Source organism: Macaca fascicularis, chromosome 19 (assembly GCF_037993035.2).
Source record: "Macaca fascicularis isolate 582-1 chromosome 19, T2T-MFA8v1.1".
NCBI classification, from domain to species: Eukaryota; Metazoa; Chordata; class Mammalia; order Primates; family Cercopithecidae; genus Macaca; species Macaca fascicularis.
Genome location: NC_088393.1, coordinates 8,949,908 through 8,964,272, shown reverse-complemented (window position 1 = coordinate 8,964,272; position 14,365 = coordinate 8,949,908). Strand labels below are relative to the sequence as shown.

General features: G+C 55.7%; 1 protein-coding gene across 30 annotated transcripts in view; it reads right to left on the bottom strand.

Annotated features, from left to right (window-relative positions):
• Window positions 1–946: 946 nt before the first annotated feature.
• Window positions 947–14,365, bottom strand: part of CERS4 (ceramide synthase 4) — a 50,898-nt gene continuing 37,479 nt past the window's right edge. For 7 of the 30 annotated variants that reach the window (XM_074025661.1, XM_045378657.3, XM_065536053.2 and 4 more), the window contains 10 exons: window positions 12,615–12,788; window positions 9,484–9,601; window positions 7,911–8,029; window positions 7,763–7,838; window positions 7,334–7,384; window positions 6,822–6,914; window positions 6,455–6,583; window positions 5,530–5,636; window positions 1,526–1,682; window positions 947–1,440 (listed from right to left, as the gene is read on the bottom strand). In XM_074025661.1, coding sequence (XP_073881762.1) covers window positions 1,258–1,440; window positions 1,526–1,682; window positions 5,530–5,636; window positions 6,455–6,583; window positions 6,822–6,914; window positions 7,334–7,384; window positions 7,763–7,838; window positions 7,911–8,029; window positions 9,484–9,601; window positions 12,615–12,787 — 1,206 coding nt within the window. In that variant the 5' untranslated portion in view covers window position 12,788 and the 3' untranslated portion in view covers window positions 947–1,257. Of the gene's footprint in view, window positions 1,441–1,525; window positions 1,683–5,529; window positions 5,637–6,454; window positions 6,710–6,821; window positions 6,940–7,333; window positions 7,385–7,762; window positions 7,839–7,910; window positions 8,030–9,483; window positions 9,602–12,614; window positions 12,821–14,365 lie in introns of all 30 variants that reach the window. The other 23 variants (XM_045378658.3, XM_074025666.1, XM_005587825.5 and 20 more) reach the window with 16 other exon arrangements.

The following is a 14,365-nucleotide window of genomic DNA, read 5'->3' as shown; positions in this document are numbered from 1 at the left end:
GGGACTACAGGTACCCGTCACCTCACCGGGCTAATTTTTTGTATTTTATTAGAGATGAGGTTTTACTGTGTTAGGATGGTCTCGATCTCGTGACCTCGTGATCCACCCGCCTCGGCCTCCCAAAGTGCTGGGATTACAGGCGTGAGCCACTGCACCCAGCTTTTGTTTTGAGATGGAGTGTCGCCCTGTTGACCAGGCTGGAGTGCAGTGGCGCGATCTTGGCTCACTGCAACCTCTACCTCCTGGGTTCAAGCGATTCTCCTGCCTCAGCCTCCCAGGTAATTGTGATTACAGGTGTGCATCACCCTGCCCAGCTAGTTTTTGTATTTTTAGTAGAGATGGGGTTTTACCATGTTGCCCAGGCTGGTCTTGAACTCCTGACCTCAAGTGATCTGCCTGCCTCAGCCTCCCAAAGTGATGGCATTCCAGGTGTGAGCTACCAGGCCTGGCCTCCGTTTCTTTATTTTTGGAGCTCTTGAAGAGACAGTGACCTCCCCCAGGCTAACCCTTGGGAAGCCTGTGCGATTTTATCCCACTCCCTCCGCTATCCCAAGGGAGGCTCCAGGGACCACGAAGATGGGAAATCTACTGGACTTAAGGACTTCGGAGACAGGCCTGGTCCACGACCTCCATGTGAGCTTGGGCAAAGGACGTGACCTTTCAGAGCTAGTCTGTAAGTATTTGAGGGACTGACCAAGGGTACCCTAAGTGTGGAGGGAGGGGCTTGTTTGAGTCTCTGGCTGGTGAGTCAGGGGCTCATCTGGGAACAGCATGGGGAGGGGGTGGTCTCTGGGCTCTGTTCCTATCTGGGGCCCCTGGGGCCCTGCATCCTTGGGTGGCAGTGAGTATCCCGTCAGTGGGGTATGTAAGTACAGAGGCCTGGCTCCCTCGGGAGTCTCTGGGGATGAAGGAGCTTTGATAGGGACCCAAGTTCTCAGGCAGAAAATTTGGCTCTGTTTATATTTTAATCGGACCCTTTTCAGGCTGGGGCTCCCCCTAGTCCCCAGGCTACAGCCTGGAGGTGTCTCTGGCCAGCCACAACATCCAGCTGCTGGCTCTCGGCTCTGTCCATTTGCCCAGAGGGAAGAAGGGCGGGTGGGCAGAAGGAAGGGGCTGGAGACAGATCATCAACCCTCCCGGCCCACCCCGGGTGGGGCCCTCCCTGTCTCCGGAAAGGTGGCCCAGGGCCCGCCAGTCCAGTCACCCCAGAAATATCCAAGGCGTTGGGGGCAGCCCTTTACGGCCAGCCCTGCCTGGCTATGTGGCTGTTGTGTGCCTAGTTAGACGCCCGGCCACCCGGCTCCGAAGGCCATCAGTGGGGGCTGGCCTCGGCCCTCGAGCTGCCCCGTTCTTTAGCTGCAGAGGTTCCTGGGCTCCCGCCTCCTCCTCCTCCTCACTGGAGTCTGATTCTTCCACATCACTACGAATGTCCTTCTCCATCTGGGGAACAGAGAGAGGGATGGAGCTGGGAGCAAGGAGGTAGGAGGAGCTTGGGGCTGGGGCCCCCAGGGAGGTCCAGCCATACCTGACCCTTCTTTATGAAGCTACAGAGCATGCGCAGAATGAGGCAAGACCAAAACACGTGCAGCAGCTGCAGCAGCATCAGGAGCCCGTTGCAGAAGTAGTAGCCGAAGAAAGGGCCCCTGTTGCCGAGGGACTCGTAGTATGTGGTGTAAAGGATCCTACAGCGGGAGGGAGAGGAGGAGGCCGGGGCTTGACCAGCTGCTGTAGCCCCTAGTCCTAGGAATTTCTAACTGGCATGGCCTTCCCTGCTCCATAACCTTCTATGGCTCCCTAGTGCCCCCCACCCCATCATACCTACACTTTTTTTTTTTTTTTTTTTTTTTTGAGACGGAGTCTTGCTCTGTTGCCCAGGCTGGAGTGCAGTGGCCCGATCTGGACTCACTGCAAGCTCCACTTCCTGGGTTCACGCCATTCTCCTGCCCCAACCTCCCGAGTAGCTGGGACTACAGGAACCCGCCACCACGCCGGTCTAATTGTTTTGTATTTTTAGTAGAGATGGGGTTTCACTGTGTTAGCCAGGATGGTCTCGATCTCCTGACCTCGTGATCCGCCCGCCTCGGCCTCCCAAAGTGCTGGGATTACAGGCGTGAGCCACCGCGCCCGGCCCATACCTACACTCGAGCTGGGTACGCGAGGCCCCCTCTCGCTTGTACTAAATGAGCAGAACACACATGAGCTCCCTGACTGGCCGTTCATGAACGCCACCCAGGCGGGTACTTATGATCCCAGCTGCTTTCCTGGGTGGGACTCTGACGACACCTCTCTACTCCTCAGACCCCCATCACCTCCCCCTCATCAGCAGGTGACTGCCTACTCACCTCAGGGGGGAGGGGCTTCATGTCTCCGGAAGGCAAGCGGTGGGGTCTCATCTCCCAAGGAGTATAAAAAGGGAGGGGCCTCACCTCCAGGAAGGCAGAGAGGGTGGGGCCTCATCTCCCAGGGAGCCAGACAGGGGCGGGGCTTTGTCTCCCAGGGAGGCTGGGAGGGGTGGGGCTTCATTTTCACTGTGCAACCCAAGCCAGTAGGAAAGAATGTTCCCCAGCACCGCTCCTCCCCTCAAACTCCTCCTTGCTTGTTGCCTGGGACACTGTGCTGGAGCCCAACTCCCACCACACCCTCTCTCTTCTCAAACTCAGCTCTGGTTCTTTTGTTGTTTTGAGGCGGAATCTCACTCTGTCCCCCAAGGCTGGAGTGCAGTGGCGCGATCTCAGCTCTCTGCAACCTCCGCTTCCCGGGTTCCAGCGATTCTCCTGCCTCAGCCGCTCAAGTAGCTGGGATTATAGGCGCCTGCCACCATGCCCGGGTAATTTTTGTATTTTTAATAGGTTGTTTTTGCCATGTTGGCCAGGCTGGTCTCGAACTCCTGACCTCAAGTGATCTGTCCGCCTCAGCCTCCCAAAGTGCTGGGATTAGAGGTATGAGCCACCGCACCTGGCCTTCCTGCTGGTTCCTTTATCATCAGTGCCAACCCCGCTGTTATTTCACACAAGAAAGGAAAAACCAAAAAACTCACTCTTGACTCTACTCTGCCCCTCTGGGTACCAACTTTTTTCTTTTCCCTGTAGGCTTATTTATTTTTCTTTGGAACTCCTTCAAGGTACTGGCTGGGCTGGGTACGGTGGCTAATGCCTATAATCCCAGCACTTTGGAGGTGGAGGTGGGTGGACCACGAGGTCAGGAGTTCGAGCCCAGCCTGGCCAACATGGTGAAACCCCTATCTCTAAAACAAAAACAAACAAACAAAAATTAGCCAAGTGTGGTGGTGCCTGCCTGTAATTCCAGCTACTCAGGAGGCTGAGGCAGGAGAATCGCTTGAACCCGGGAGGCAGAGGTTGTGGTGAGCCGAGATCACACCATTACATTCCAGTCTGGGTGACAGAGCCAGACTCCATCGCAAAAAAAAAAAAAGAGTACTGGCTGTAGCTGCTGTTTCTCCTACCCCGTAATCAGCTGTAGGGTTACCAGCGACCTTGCCTTCCTCACTCCACAGTGTTCAGCCCTGCATCGCCACCAACCAGTACAACAGGTTGCCAGCGGCCTTCCCTCCTCCCTGGGCCCCTTCCCTCTCTGGCTCCCCCCACCCCACCATCTCCCCATCTCAGTCACTTCTGCCTAATCTCCTCAGGCCTTGAACCCAAGACAGGTGGGAGCCATGGAGGGTTGTAGCCAGAGGAGGGATGTGATCTGACTCATAAGCTCCATGGGCCCTGTTCTTCCTCTCGACCTGCAAACATCAGGGAACCCGAGGACTGAGCTTCTCTGTCCACACCTGGTCCCTAGGTGATGCTATCCAGGCTGCTGGCTGAAAATACCAGCCATGCACTGGCAACTCCTACATTACCTTTCCCCAGAAGCCCGGACTGGCATGCTCACTGCCTTCTCCATGTCTCCTGTGAGGCCACAGACCCCTCAAACCCAGCAGGGCTGAGCTCCTGCTGCCTCAAGCAGTTCCTTCTGTGACTGTTCCTATCTCCTGATCCCAGAGGCATCCCCTTGAGTCTGCTCACTTATCTCGCCTACCCTGGGTCCTCTCGCTCCTGCCCACACATCCCATGTTTCCCCTGCAGCTGCTAGAGGGCATCCAGAACACCTAGGTCAGATCGAATCCCTCCTCTGCTTATAACCTCCGTGACTCCCATCTCCCTCGGGGTCAAAGCCAAAGTCTTCCCCACAGCCCTCAAGGACCTGCACGGCCTACCCCATTCCCTCCCTGCCCTCCCCCTCATCCACTCTGCTCCAGCCACACAGGCCTCCTTGCTGCTGTTCCTCTAACCTGCCAGGCATGGTCTTGCCTCAGGGCATTTGCACATGCTGTTCTGACTGGAATGGTCTTCCCCTCTGATGAACGTGGTTCTGTCCCTTACCTCCCTCCCACCTCTTTATACAAACGCTGCCAGCCAGGCATTCCCTGCCACTCTAATTCCATCTACCCACCCCTCCCATACTTCCTGCTCCCTTCCCGATATATATATATTTTTAATTTATGTAGTGATGGAGTCTTGCTCTGTCACCCAGGCTTGAGTGCAGTGGTGTGATCTCGGCTCACTGCAACCTCCGCCTCCTGGGTTCAAGTGATTCTCCTGCCTCAGCCTCCTGAGTAGCTGGGATTACAGGTGCCTGCCACTACGCCCAGTATTAACTTGTGTTTTTAGTAGAGATGGGGTTTCTCTATGTTGGCCAGGGTGGTCTCGAACTCCTGACCTCAGGTGATCCAGCTACCTCGGACTCCCAAAGTGCTGGGATTACAAGTGTGAGCCATCACACCTGGCCAATTTATTTTATTTTTTTAAGATGAAGTTTCCCTCTGTCTCCCAGGCTGGAGTGTAGTGATACAATCTCAATCCACTGTAGCCTCTGCCTCCTGGGTTTAAGTGATCCTCCTGCCTCAGCCTCCTGAGTAGCTGGGATTACAGGCATGCACCATCACGTTTGGCTAATTTTTGTATTTTTAGTAGAGAAAGGGTTTCATCATGTTGGCCAGGCTGGTCTTGAACTCCTGACCTCAAGTGATCTGCCCGCCTCAGCCTCCCAAAGTGCTGGGATTACAGGTGTGAGCTACCATGCCTGGCCCTCCAACTTGATTGTTAGTAAATCTCTCCTTTGCATGCTGTGTAGTTCACCTGGCTGCCTCATTTACCATCCACTCCACCCATGAAGTGTCTGCTCACGAGGGACAGGGATCTTTGAACTGTGGCCTCTGCTGTGTTCCCAGCACACTCAAGAGACCCCATAAATATTTGCTGGGCAGACTTTGGTGCGCTGGCAACCCTGACCCATCCTCCCACTCCATGGTCCAGGCACGCTGAGTAATTCTAATTCTCTGTCTCACCTCTGCACCTTTGCATATGCTGTGCCCTGTGCCTGGCATGCCCTTCCCTGCCTTCTCCTGGAACTCTCCCAGCCGAGATCCCCGGCTCCTTAGGGCAGGGTACCAATGGTGAGGCAGTCCTGGAATCTGAGACATGCCCTCCCACCTCCCTGACCCCCATGGGAGGGCTGACTCACTGGGTAGGGAAGAGGACCAGTCGGGTGTAGAAGAAGACCAAGGAGAAGATGAGGAAGAGAGCGTCACACACGTGCTGATACTGCGTGTAGTTGACCATCTTACAGGCCTGAGAAGGGCAGCAAGGAGAAATGGGCTCAGGACCAGGAGCCTGGCCTCAAGGAGAAGGTGCTATGGGATGGGAACAGGTGAGTTGGGGTGGGGCCTTGATTCCAGGAACTACCTACATTTCCAGGAAAGGTAACGAGTGTGAATATAGGCTGGGCACGGTGGCTCACGCCTGTAATCCCAGCACTTTGGGAGGCCGAGGCGGCAGATCACCTGAGGTCAAGAGTTCGAGACCAGCCTGGCCAACATGGTGAAATCCCATCTCTACTAAAAATACAAAAATTAGCTGGGCGTGGTGGCGGGCACCTGTAATCCCAGCTACTTGGGAAGCTGAGGCAGGAGGATCGCTTGAACCTGGGAGGCAGAGGTTGTAGTGAGCAGAGATTGCACCGTTGCACTCCACTCTGGGAGACAGTGCAAGACTCCATCTCAAAAAAAAAAAAGTGAATACATGCATGCATGCACGCACATGTGTATAGCTGTATCCTCCAAGAAGGGAGGCTGAGAGGGGCGGGGTTTTATCTCCCAGGAAGACAGAGGGGGCAGGACCTCATCTCCCAAGGAAGCTGTGAAGGTGGGGGGGGGGGCGCCTCTGCCCAAGGAAGCTAGGAGGGGTGGGGCTTCATCACCCAGGAAGATGGAGGGGGTGGGGTCTTATCAGCCTGGAAGACAGAGGGGACAGGGCCTTATTACCCGAGGAGGCCAGGAGGGTGGGCTCCATTTCCCAGGAAGGTTGGGAGGAATGGGACCTCATCTCTAGGGGCACTTGGGAGGGCTGGGTACAGCAGCTGGGAAGGGTCAGGCAGGGGCCAGGCCCACCTCCAGCAGGTAGTCGGCGGAATCGTGTAACAGCAGCACCAGAGAGCCGATGCGCAGCAGGTTGGCGCTGTAGGAGAAGGTCATCAGGATGACCACCACGAAGTGATGTATCACCTGCTCCTTGAAATCCTGCAGGAGACAGTGGGTCCCAGTGGGGATGAGGCTTGATGCTGGAAGGTGCCCCACCCTATGGGCCAAGAAGTGCGTACTTTCAAGGGGTTTGTGTGGCTTCTGGGCCCATGGCCTCTATACCTCCTGCAAGAGGCACCAGGGAGCTCTCAAGGTACGGCTGTGAGGCTGCCCTACCACCTGGCTCCCCAGCTCCCTGTCCAGAGACGGGGTCTTCCAGACTCTTGTGTGGCCTCACCTTGCGCTTGACATCAAAGGGCAGCCTGATTAGCAGTGAGAGGTAGAAAGCCAGCTCCAAGAGGTACCACCAGTACAGGGATGGCTTCAGGGTCTACAGCAGGGCAGGACAAGGTTAGCTGTGGGGAGCGAAGGCTCCAGTCGGGCAGGGGTATGGCTCAGGGCCCACTCCCTTTGCTCAAAACCAGGATACTTGAATCCCAATGAGTGAGCTCCCCATCCCTGGAGGTAATCAAGGGCAGTGGTTTGGTGGAAGCAGCTGCTTGCAGTTTCCTAGTCCCTCTCTATTCCCCAGAGGAATGAAAGACACAGAGTAGGACTCGGTGGGGAATGATGGTGGTGTCAGGGCTCGGGTCCCATGTCCATGGCTGCAGCAACTGTCATCATCACCCTGGCCTCCAAGCATTTGCGTGTGCGCAATATTCTCATTCATTCCCCCTCCCCCCCTCCCCCCCCCCGTCTTCTCTCCCGGCTCGCTCTCCTATCTCTCCCCCTCCCCCCTCTGCCACTCACCTGGTTTGGGTAATTTTCCCAGCACATTACTGGGGCCCACAGCCACGATTCCTGCAGGGAAACGGGTGTCAGGCTGTGCGGAGGTGAGAATCCAGCTTCCCACCCTGGGGCTGTGGCCTCTTTGGGGGCTCTTTCCATGGTCTCATAGATGCTGCCTTCACCCAGCCCTGCTTTTTCCTGCCTCAATCTCCACTGGGGAGCTCATTCACTGCAGAACCCTAAACTTCTGGTGCATGGCAGATCCTAAGTACCTGTTGCGTGAATTCACCACCACCTGGCCCAGCTCCCTCTCTCCTCAGCTGCACTTTTTCCTTTCTGGCTGCACCCCTCCACACACTCCCTCCCACCAGATCTGGGCCTGGGGCATAGGCATTTCTGGAACAGGAGGACGGGGCAGGCGAGCAGTCAGCCACACTTAGGTACACTCACGTGGTACAGGACTGAGAGACCACCCACGAAGGAGGACAGGTAGAAAAGAAATCTCCAGCTGTGGATGGGGAGGGAGCTGTGAAAACAGGAGACACCCCCCTGCTGCCTTGCACCCCAGAAGTCCCATCCAGCCCCATCCTGGGCTTACCTGGCCTCACAGAACTTCTTGGTCAGCTGCGGTCGATCCTGCTTCCGGCGTCTCCGGAACCATCGCTGGGTCTGCCGCAGTGTGAGGCCACACCGGGCGGCCAGGAGGGACAGCTGGGGCTGGGGGGGTGATGGGGACAAGGGTCACAGATGAGTCATTTCCCAGGGAGGCTAGTAGGGCGGGGCTCATTTCCCAAGGAATCGGGGATGAAGAGTGGAAAGTGGGGGCTTCCCTCATGTCCCCAGACAGGACTTCGCTCTGCCGTCTCCTCCACTGCAGCCCCACGTCTTGCCTACAAGGTGACCATGTCTATATGGAGAGGCAGTGTTGGAGGTCGTAGTGTTGGGGGTCCCAGCGTGGGGGCCTGCAGAATACTTGGGCCTTCACGGAAGCAAATGCTGTTCATAGGGCAGGCAGGTGGCTGATGGGGATGGAATTAAGAGAGAGGCTGGTGTGCATTCTGCTCTACCCCCAGCTAGGCTTCCCTGCGTCCCTCCAGAATGGTCACTTCCCACCTCCAACCTAGGCAGGCAGTTGAGACCTTGCCCCAGCCTCAAGCCCTACCTGAAGAGGGAAATTGACAAGTAGAGGGGGAGTCACGTGGCTTCTAGCTCTGTGGAAACCGCCCTGTTGCCCCCAGGGCATGTGGTTTTCACCATTCCCCACCCCACTCAGGATGCATCCACGTCTCCACAGTGCAGAGCCTGTCCAGCTGGCAGCCACACCAGAGATGGGAATGGAGGGAGGGTCACAGGACTGCTTCTGTTACTCCATCTCCTACCAGCTCAGATCTTCCATTCCTCCCCCAGAATAGGAGAGCATGCAACTACTTTCACTGTCCTACAATCTGTCCATTGTGCAACTATGCCCACTGAGGCCCAGGGAGGCTGGGAGGGGCGGGGCCCCATCTCCCAGGGAGGCTGGGAGGGCGTGGGTCCTCATTTCCCAGGGAGGCTGGAGGGGCGGGGCCTCCATCTTCCAGGGAGGCTGGAAGGAGCGGGACCCCATCTTCCAGGGAGGTTGCAGGGGTGGGGCCCATTTCCCAGTAAGACTGGTATGGATGGGGCGGGTCCTCATTTCCCAGGGAGGCTGGAGGGGCAGGCCTCCATCTTCCAGGGAGGCTGGGAGGGGCGGGGCCTCCATCTTCCAGGGAGGCTGGAAGGAGCGGGACCCCATCTTCAAGGGAGGTTGGAGGGGTGGGGCCCATTTCCCAGGGAGGCTGGAGGGGCGGGGCTCTATCTCCCAGGGATGCTGGGAGGGGTGGGGCCCATTTCCTAGTAAGACTGGTATGGATGGGGCTCCATCTCTCAGGGAGGCTGGAGGGGGTGGGTCCTCATTTCCCAGGGAGGCTGGAGCGGGTGGGTCCTCATTTCCCAGGGAGGCTAGCGGGGCAGGGCTCATTTCCCAAGGAATCGGGGATGAAGAGTGGAAAGTGGGGGCATTGCGGGGGTGTCTGAAGCTACCTTGGCTTCTCCTGCCTCAACAAATGGGCCACACACCACCCGCAGGCCCCACCCCCAGGGCAGTAGTGCCGGTCGCAGGGCACGGTGGGGGGGGGGGGGGGGCCTCTCACCTCCTTGGGCCTGTGCCCTTCCGTGAGGAAGTGTTTCTCCAGCGTGGCATTGGGCTTCGCCTGCCTCCTGGTCTGATCCCTCACACCCAGCCACCGGCTCAGGGGCAGGCCAATGAATCTGGTGCAAGGGAGACACAGCCCATCGGCCCAGGTGAAGAGACAGGACTGACTGCATGTGCGGGGGCAGACATGCTATCGGTGGGTAAACCAAGTCTCAGAGGGGCACAGAGGGCACAGCCGGCACATGGCAGGGTGTGTAAGACTTGGGGTCTGTCTTCTCCATCTGCTCAGAGGGTTTGGAGGCCCAGAGTCAGAAAGGCTCGTGAGGCAGGAGTCGATTTTCCACTTATTCCTGGCCTCATCCCCTGGGGCCCTGGAGGGGTAGCCTGGCTGCTGCGTTAGACCAAACATAAGAAAGGCAGCTGGCTCTCGTGAGGTCAGAAGTTCGAGACCAGTGTAACCAATATGGTGAAACCTTGTCTCTACTAAAAATACAAAATCATCTGGGTGTGGTGGCGTGTGCCTGTAATCCCAGCTACGCGGGAGGCTGAGGCAGGAGAATTAATTGAACCTGAAGGTGGAGGTTGCAGTGAGCCAGGATGGCGTCACAGCCTGGGTGACAGAGCGAGTCTCCATCTCAAAAAAAAAAAAAGGCACTTGGACCTGTGATGTGTCTGCTGGGTGAGGGTGTGCAGACCAGCTCTTGGGGGTACACAGGTACCCTTGCCCAATTCCAAACCAGGGATAAGAGTCTCTTCACTGCCTGTCTCACTGTGGCCTGGGTCCTGGCCTGACCCCCCGCCAGGCTAAGGGCTCCGCAGGGGCAGGGGCAGGGGTAGGGGCAGGGGCTGTTCCCACTCCAAACCCCCCCTTCCAGGGTAAAGACTTGGAGATCAGGGACCCTGGTCAACCAACATATTGCCCACAAGAGGGCGCGCCAACACCACAGATGGGGACCAAATTTTATATCCACCATCCATCCCAACGTCATCCCTCATTTGGGGAAAGGCTCAGAGCCGCCTAGCAAGGAACTCATTGCAGACTAAATCATGATGCGGAGAGAAAGGGCAGATACTTAATGAGCGCTTATCTGCTAAGCATGGGGCCAAGTCCATGTTATACACTGGCTCACCTAACCCTAACTTAGTCCCCATTGTCGTAATGGGTAAACTGAGGCTCAGAGACACGCCCGAGGTGACACTGTGGGCAGGCGGAAGACCTGAAATTTGAACTCAGGATTCTGGTTTTTGTTTTAAGAGGCAGGGTCTCCTTTTGGAGGTGGAGGGTGGGAGGATCGCTTGAACTCAGGAGTTCAAGACCAGCCCGGGTAACATGGTGAGACCTCATCTGTACTAAAAAAAAGTTAGCTGAGTTGTGGTGTCACTTGCCTGTAATCCCAGCACTTTGGGAGGCCAAGGCAGGCAGATCACCTGATGTCAGGAGTTTGAGACCACCCTGGCCAACATGGCAGAACCCCATTTCTACTAAAAATACAAAAATTAGGTATGGTGGTACATGCCTGTAATCCCAGTTACTTGTGAGGCTGAGGTCAGAGAATCGCTTGAACCCGGGAGGCAGAGGTTGCAGTGAACTGAGATTGTGCCACTGCACTCCAGCCAAGGTGAAAGAGCTCTGTCTCAAAAAAAATTAGCCAGGCGTGGTGGCACATGCCTGTAGTCCCAGCTACTGGTGGGGCTGAGGCTTTTTCTTTTGAGATGGAGTTTCCCTCTTGTCGCCCAGGCTGGAGTGCAGTGGCATGAATGATCTCGGCTCAATGCAACCTCTGTCTCCTGGGTTCAAGCAATCCTCCTGCCTCAGCCTCCTGGGTAGCTGGGACTACAGGCGTGCACCACCACACCCAGCTAATTTTTTGTACTTTTAGTAGAGACAGGGTTTCACCATGCTGGCTGGGCTGGTCTCGAACTCCTAACCTTGTGATCTGCCTGCTCCGGCCTCCTGAAGTGTTGGGATTATAGATGTGAGCCACTGTACCCAGCCTAATTTTTGTATATATATATATATTTTTTTTTTGAGATGGAGTCTCGGTCTGTCACCCAGGCTGGAGTGCAGTGGCTGGATCTCAGCTCCCTGCAAGCTCTGCTTCCCGGGTTTACGCCATTCTCCTGCCTCAGCCTCCCAAGTAGTTGGGACTACAGGCACCCGCCACCTCGCCTGGCTAGTTTTTTTTTTTTTTTTTTTTTTTTAAGTAGAGATGGGGTTTCACCGTGTTAGCCAGGATGGTCTAGATCTCCTGACCTCGTGATCCGCCCATCTCAGCCTCCCAAAGTGCTGGGATTACAGGCTTGAGCCACTGCACCCGGCCTGTATTTTTTTTTAATCGAGACAAGGTTTCACCATGTTGCCCAGTCTGGTCTTGAACAACTGGACTCAAGCGATCCACCCGCCTCAGCCTCCCAAATTGCTGACATTACGGGCATCAGCTACCACGCCTGGCCTAGATTCAATTTTTTTTTTTTTTTTTTAAAGGGCTAAAACCCCTGCATTTGAAACTGGAAAACCCTCCGCCCACCCCACTGTCCTTCACAGAGGCCCTGGGATGCCTTTGGGATGAGATAACACCCCCAGCTCACATTTGCCGTTTTTTTTTAAGGTGGAGTCTCACTCTGTTGCCCAGGCTGAAGTGCAGTGGCACGATCTTGGCTCACTGCAACCTCCGCCTCCCAGGTTCAGGCGATTCTCCTGCCTCAGCCTCCTGAGGAGTTGGGATTACAGGTGTGCACTCAGCTAATTTTTGTATTTTTAGCACAGACGGGGTTTCACCATGTTGGCCAGGCTGGTCTTGAACTCCTGACTTGAAGTGATCCGCCCGCCTCAGCCTCTCAAAGTGTTGGGATTACAGGCGTGAGCCACGGTGCCCGGCCTCCCATCCCTGTTTTATGAAGATGCTGGCACACCCAGCCCTGAACTGCAGGCAGTGTTCCTATAAACCAGCAATCAGAGGCCAGAATTGTGGGTGTTGGGGGCTAGGGGCAGGCTGGAGCTGGGAAAAGCACTTTGGTGCAAAGCCAGCTTCCACTCGGGACATGCTGCAATGGCAAATTGCACACAGGGCACGAGCACATACTGGCGTGACTGTGGGGGCGATGGGTTGCGGCAGGGCAGACACTCACCTCTCAAAGGCGAGGCGCATGGCCAGGAGGACCAGTGCCAGGGGTAGGGCTGCCAGCATGTCCTGGGGGTGGGGGTAGACACGGCCATCCCGGTCTTCCAGCTCTGCCCATGTGACATTGGGTGGTAACCAGAACCTGTGCTGCCAAAGCCACTCGTTGAAACTGGACAGCATTCTGTGGACACAGGTTCCAGTTAGCTGGGAGGTCTGCAAGCAGAATGGGTGGGGCAAGTGGGGCGTGAGGCTGGAGCCTCACAACTCCTACTTGGGCCGTTATCAGCGCAGCTGACAACCAGGAGGCGGGACTGGAAGATGGAACTCCCCTTGCCTGGGACTTTGGAACTATCTGGCTCCAGAAGAGTGGGGCTTTAGCCACCACTCCATTCTCATCACCTCTGCCCTCCCTTGCCTGGTCAGTGTTAAAGGCAGAGTTGGGTTGTGTGTCCTTAGGCAAATGACTTGACCCCTCAGAACCTCAAGTTCATCTGTAAAACACACTAGTAGGCCGGGCGCAGTTGTTCACACCTGTAATCCCAGCACTTTGGGAGGCCAAGGCAGGTGGATCACGAGGCCAGGAGTTCAAGACCAGTCTGACCAATGTGGCGAAACCCTGTCTCTACTAAAAATACAAAAATGAGCTGGGCGTGGTGGTGGGCACCTGTAGTCCCAGCTACTCAGGAGGCTGAGGCAGGAGAATGGCTTGAACCCAGGAGGTGGAGGTTGCAGTGAGCCAAGATCGTGCCATTGCACTCCAGCCTGGGTGACAGAGCGAGACTCCATCTCAAAAATAAAACAGAGACAGTAATACCCAGGCTTCTCAACCTACAGTGCTTGGCCTACTGATTTTTAACAAGAGTAATAACAACACAGCCCAAAAATAATAGTTATTATTCTGCACTTAACTGATGCCAAGATGGTAGCCAGAAGTCAAGGGAGTGGCTGCTTAGGGTCAGAAACTTGAGTGGTGGTTGGGCACCATGGCTCATGCCTGTAATCCCAGCCCTGTGGGAGGCTGAGGTGGGCAGATCCCTTGAGGTCAGGAGTTTGAGACCAGCCTGGCCAACATGGCAAAACTCCATCTTTACTAAAAATGCAAAAATTAGCCAGACATGGTGGCAGGCGCCTATAATCCCAGTTACTCGGGAGGCAGAGGCAGGAGAATCACTTGAAACTGGGAGGAGGAGGTTGCAGTGAGCCGAGATCATGCCACTGCACTCCAGCCTGGGCAACAGCGCAAAACTCTGTCTCAAAAAACAAAACAAAACAAAAAAAAACAAACAAAAACCTTGAGTCCTCAAATGTCCAGGAAGGTTTCTTTCCACTGCAGGAAGCTGCCTCTGAAGCAGCCCCCAAAGATGAAGGATTTAAAGAAATCCAGAGGCTGGGCATGGTGGCTCACTCCCAGCACTTTGGGAGGCCGAGGCAGGTGGATCACGAGGTCAGGAGTTCAAGACCAGCCTGGCCAACACGGTGAAACCCTGTCTCTATGAAAAATACAAAAGTTAGCCAGGCATAGTGGTGTGCACTTGTAGTCCCAGCTACTTGGGAGGCTGAGGCAGAGAACTGCTTGAACCTGGGAGGTGGAGGTTGCAGTGAGCCGAGATCGCGCCATTGCACTCCAGCCTAGGTGGCAGAGCAGGACTGACTCAAAAAAAAAAAAAAAAAAAAAAATCATCCAGAGTTCCTTTCCTGGCCATCTTTGGAAGGTAGACTCCCCTCTAGCTGGGAATTTCAGGGGTCTCGCTTGCTGTC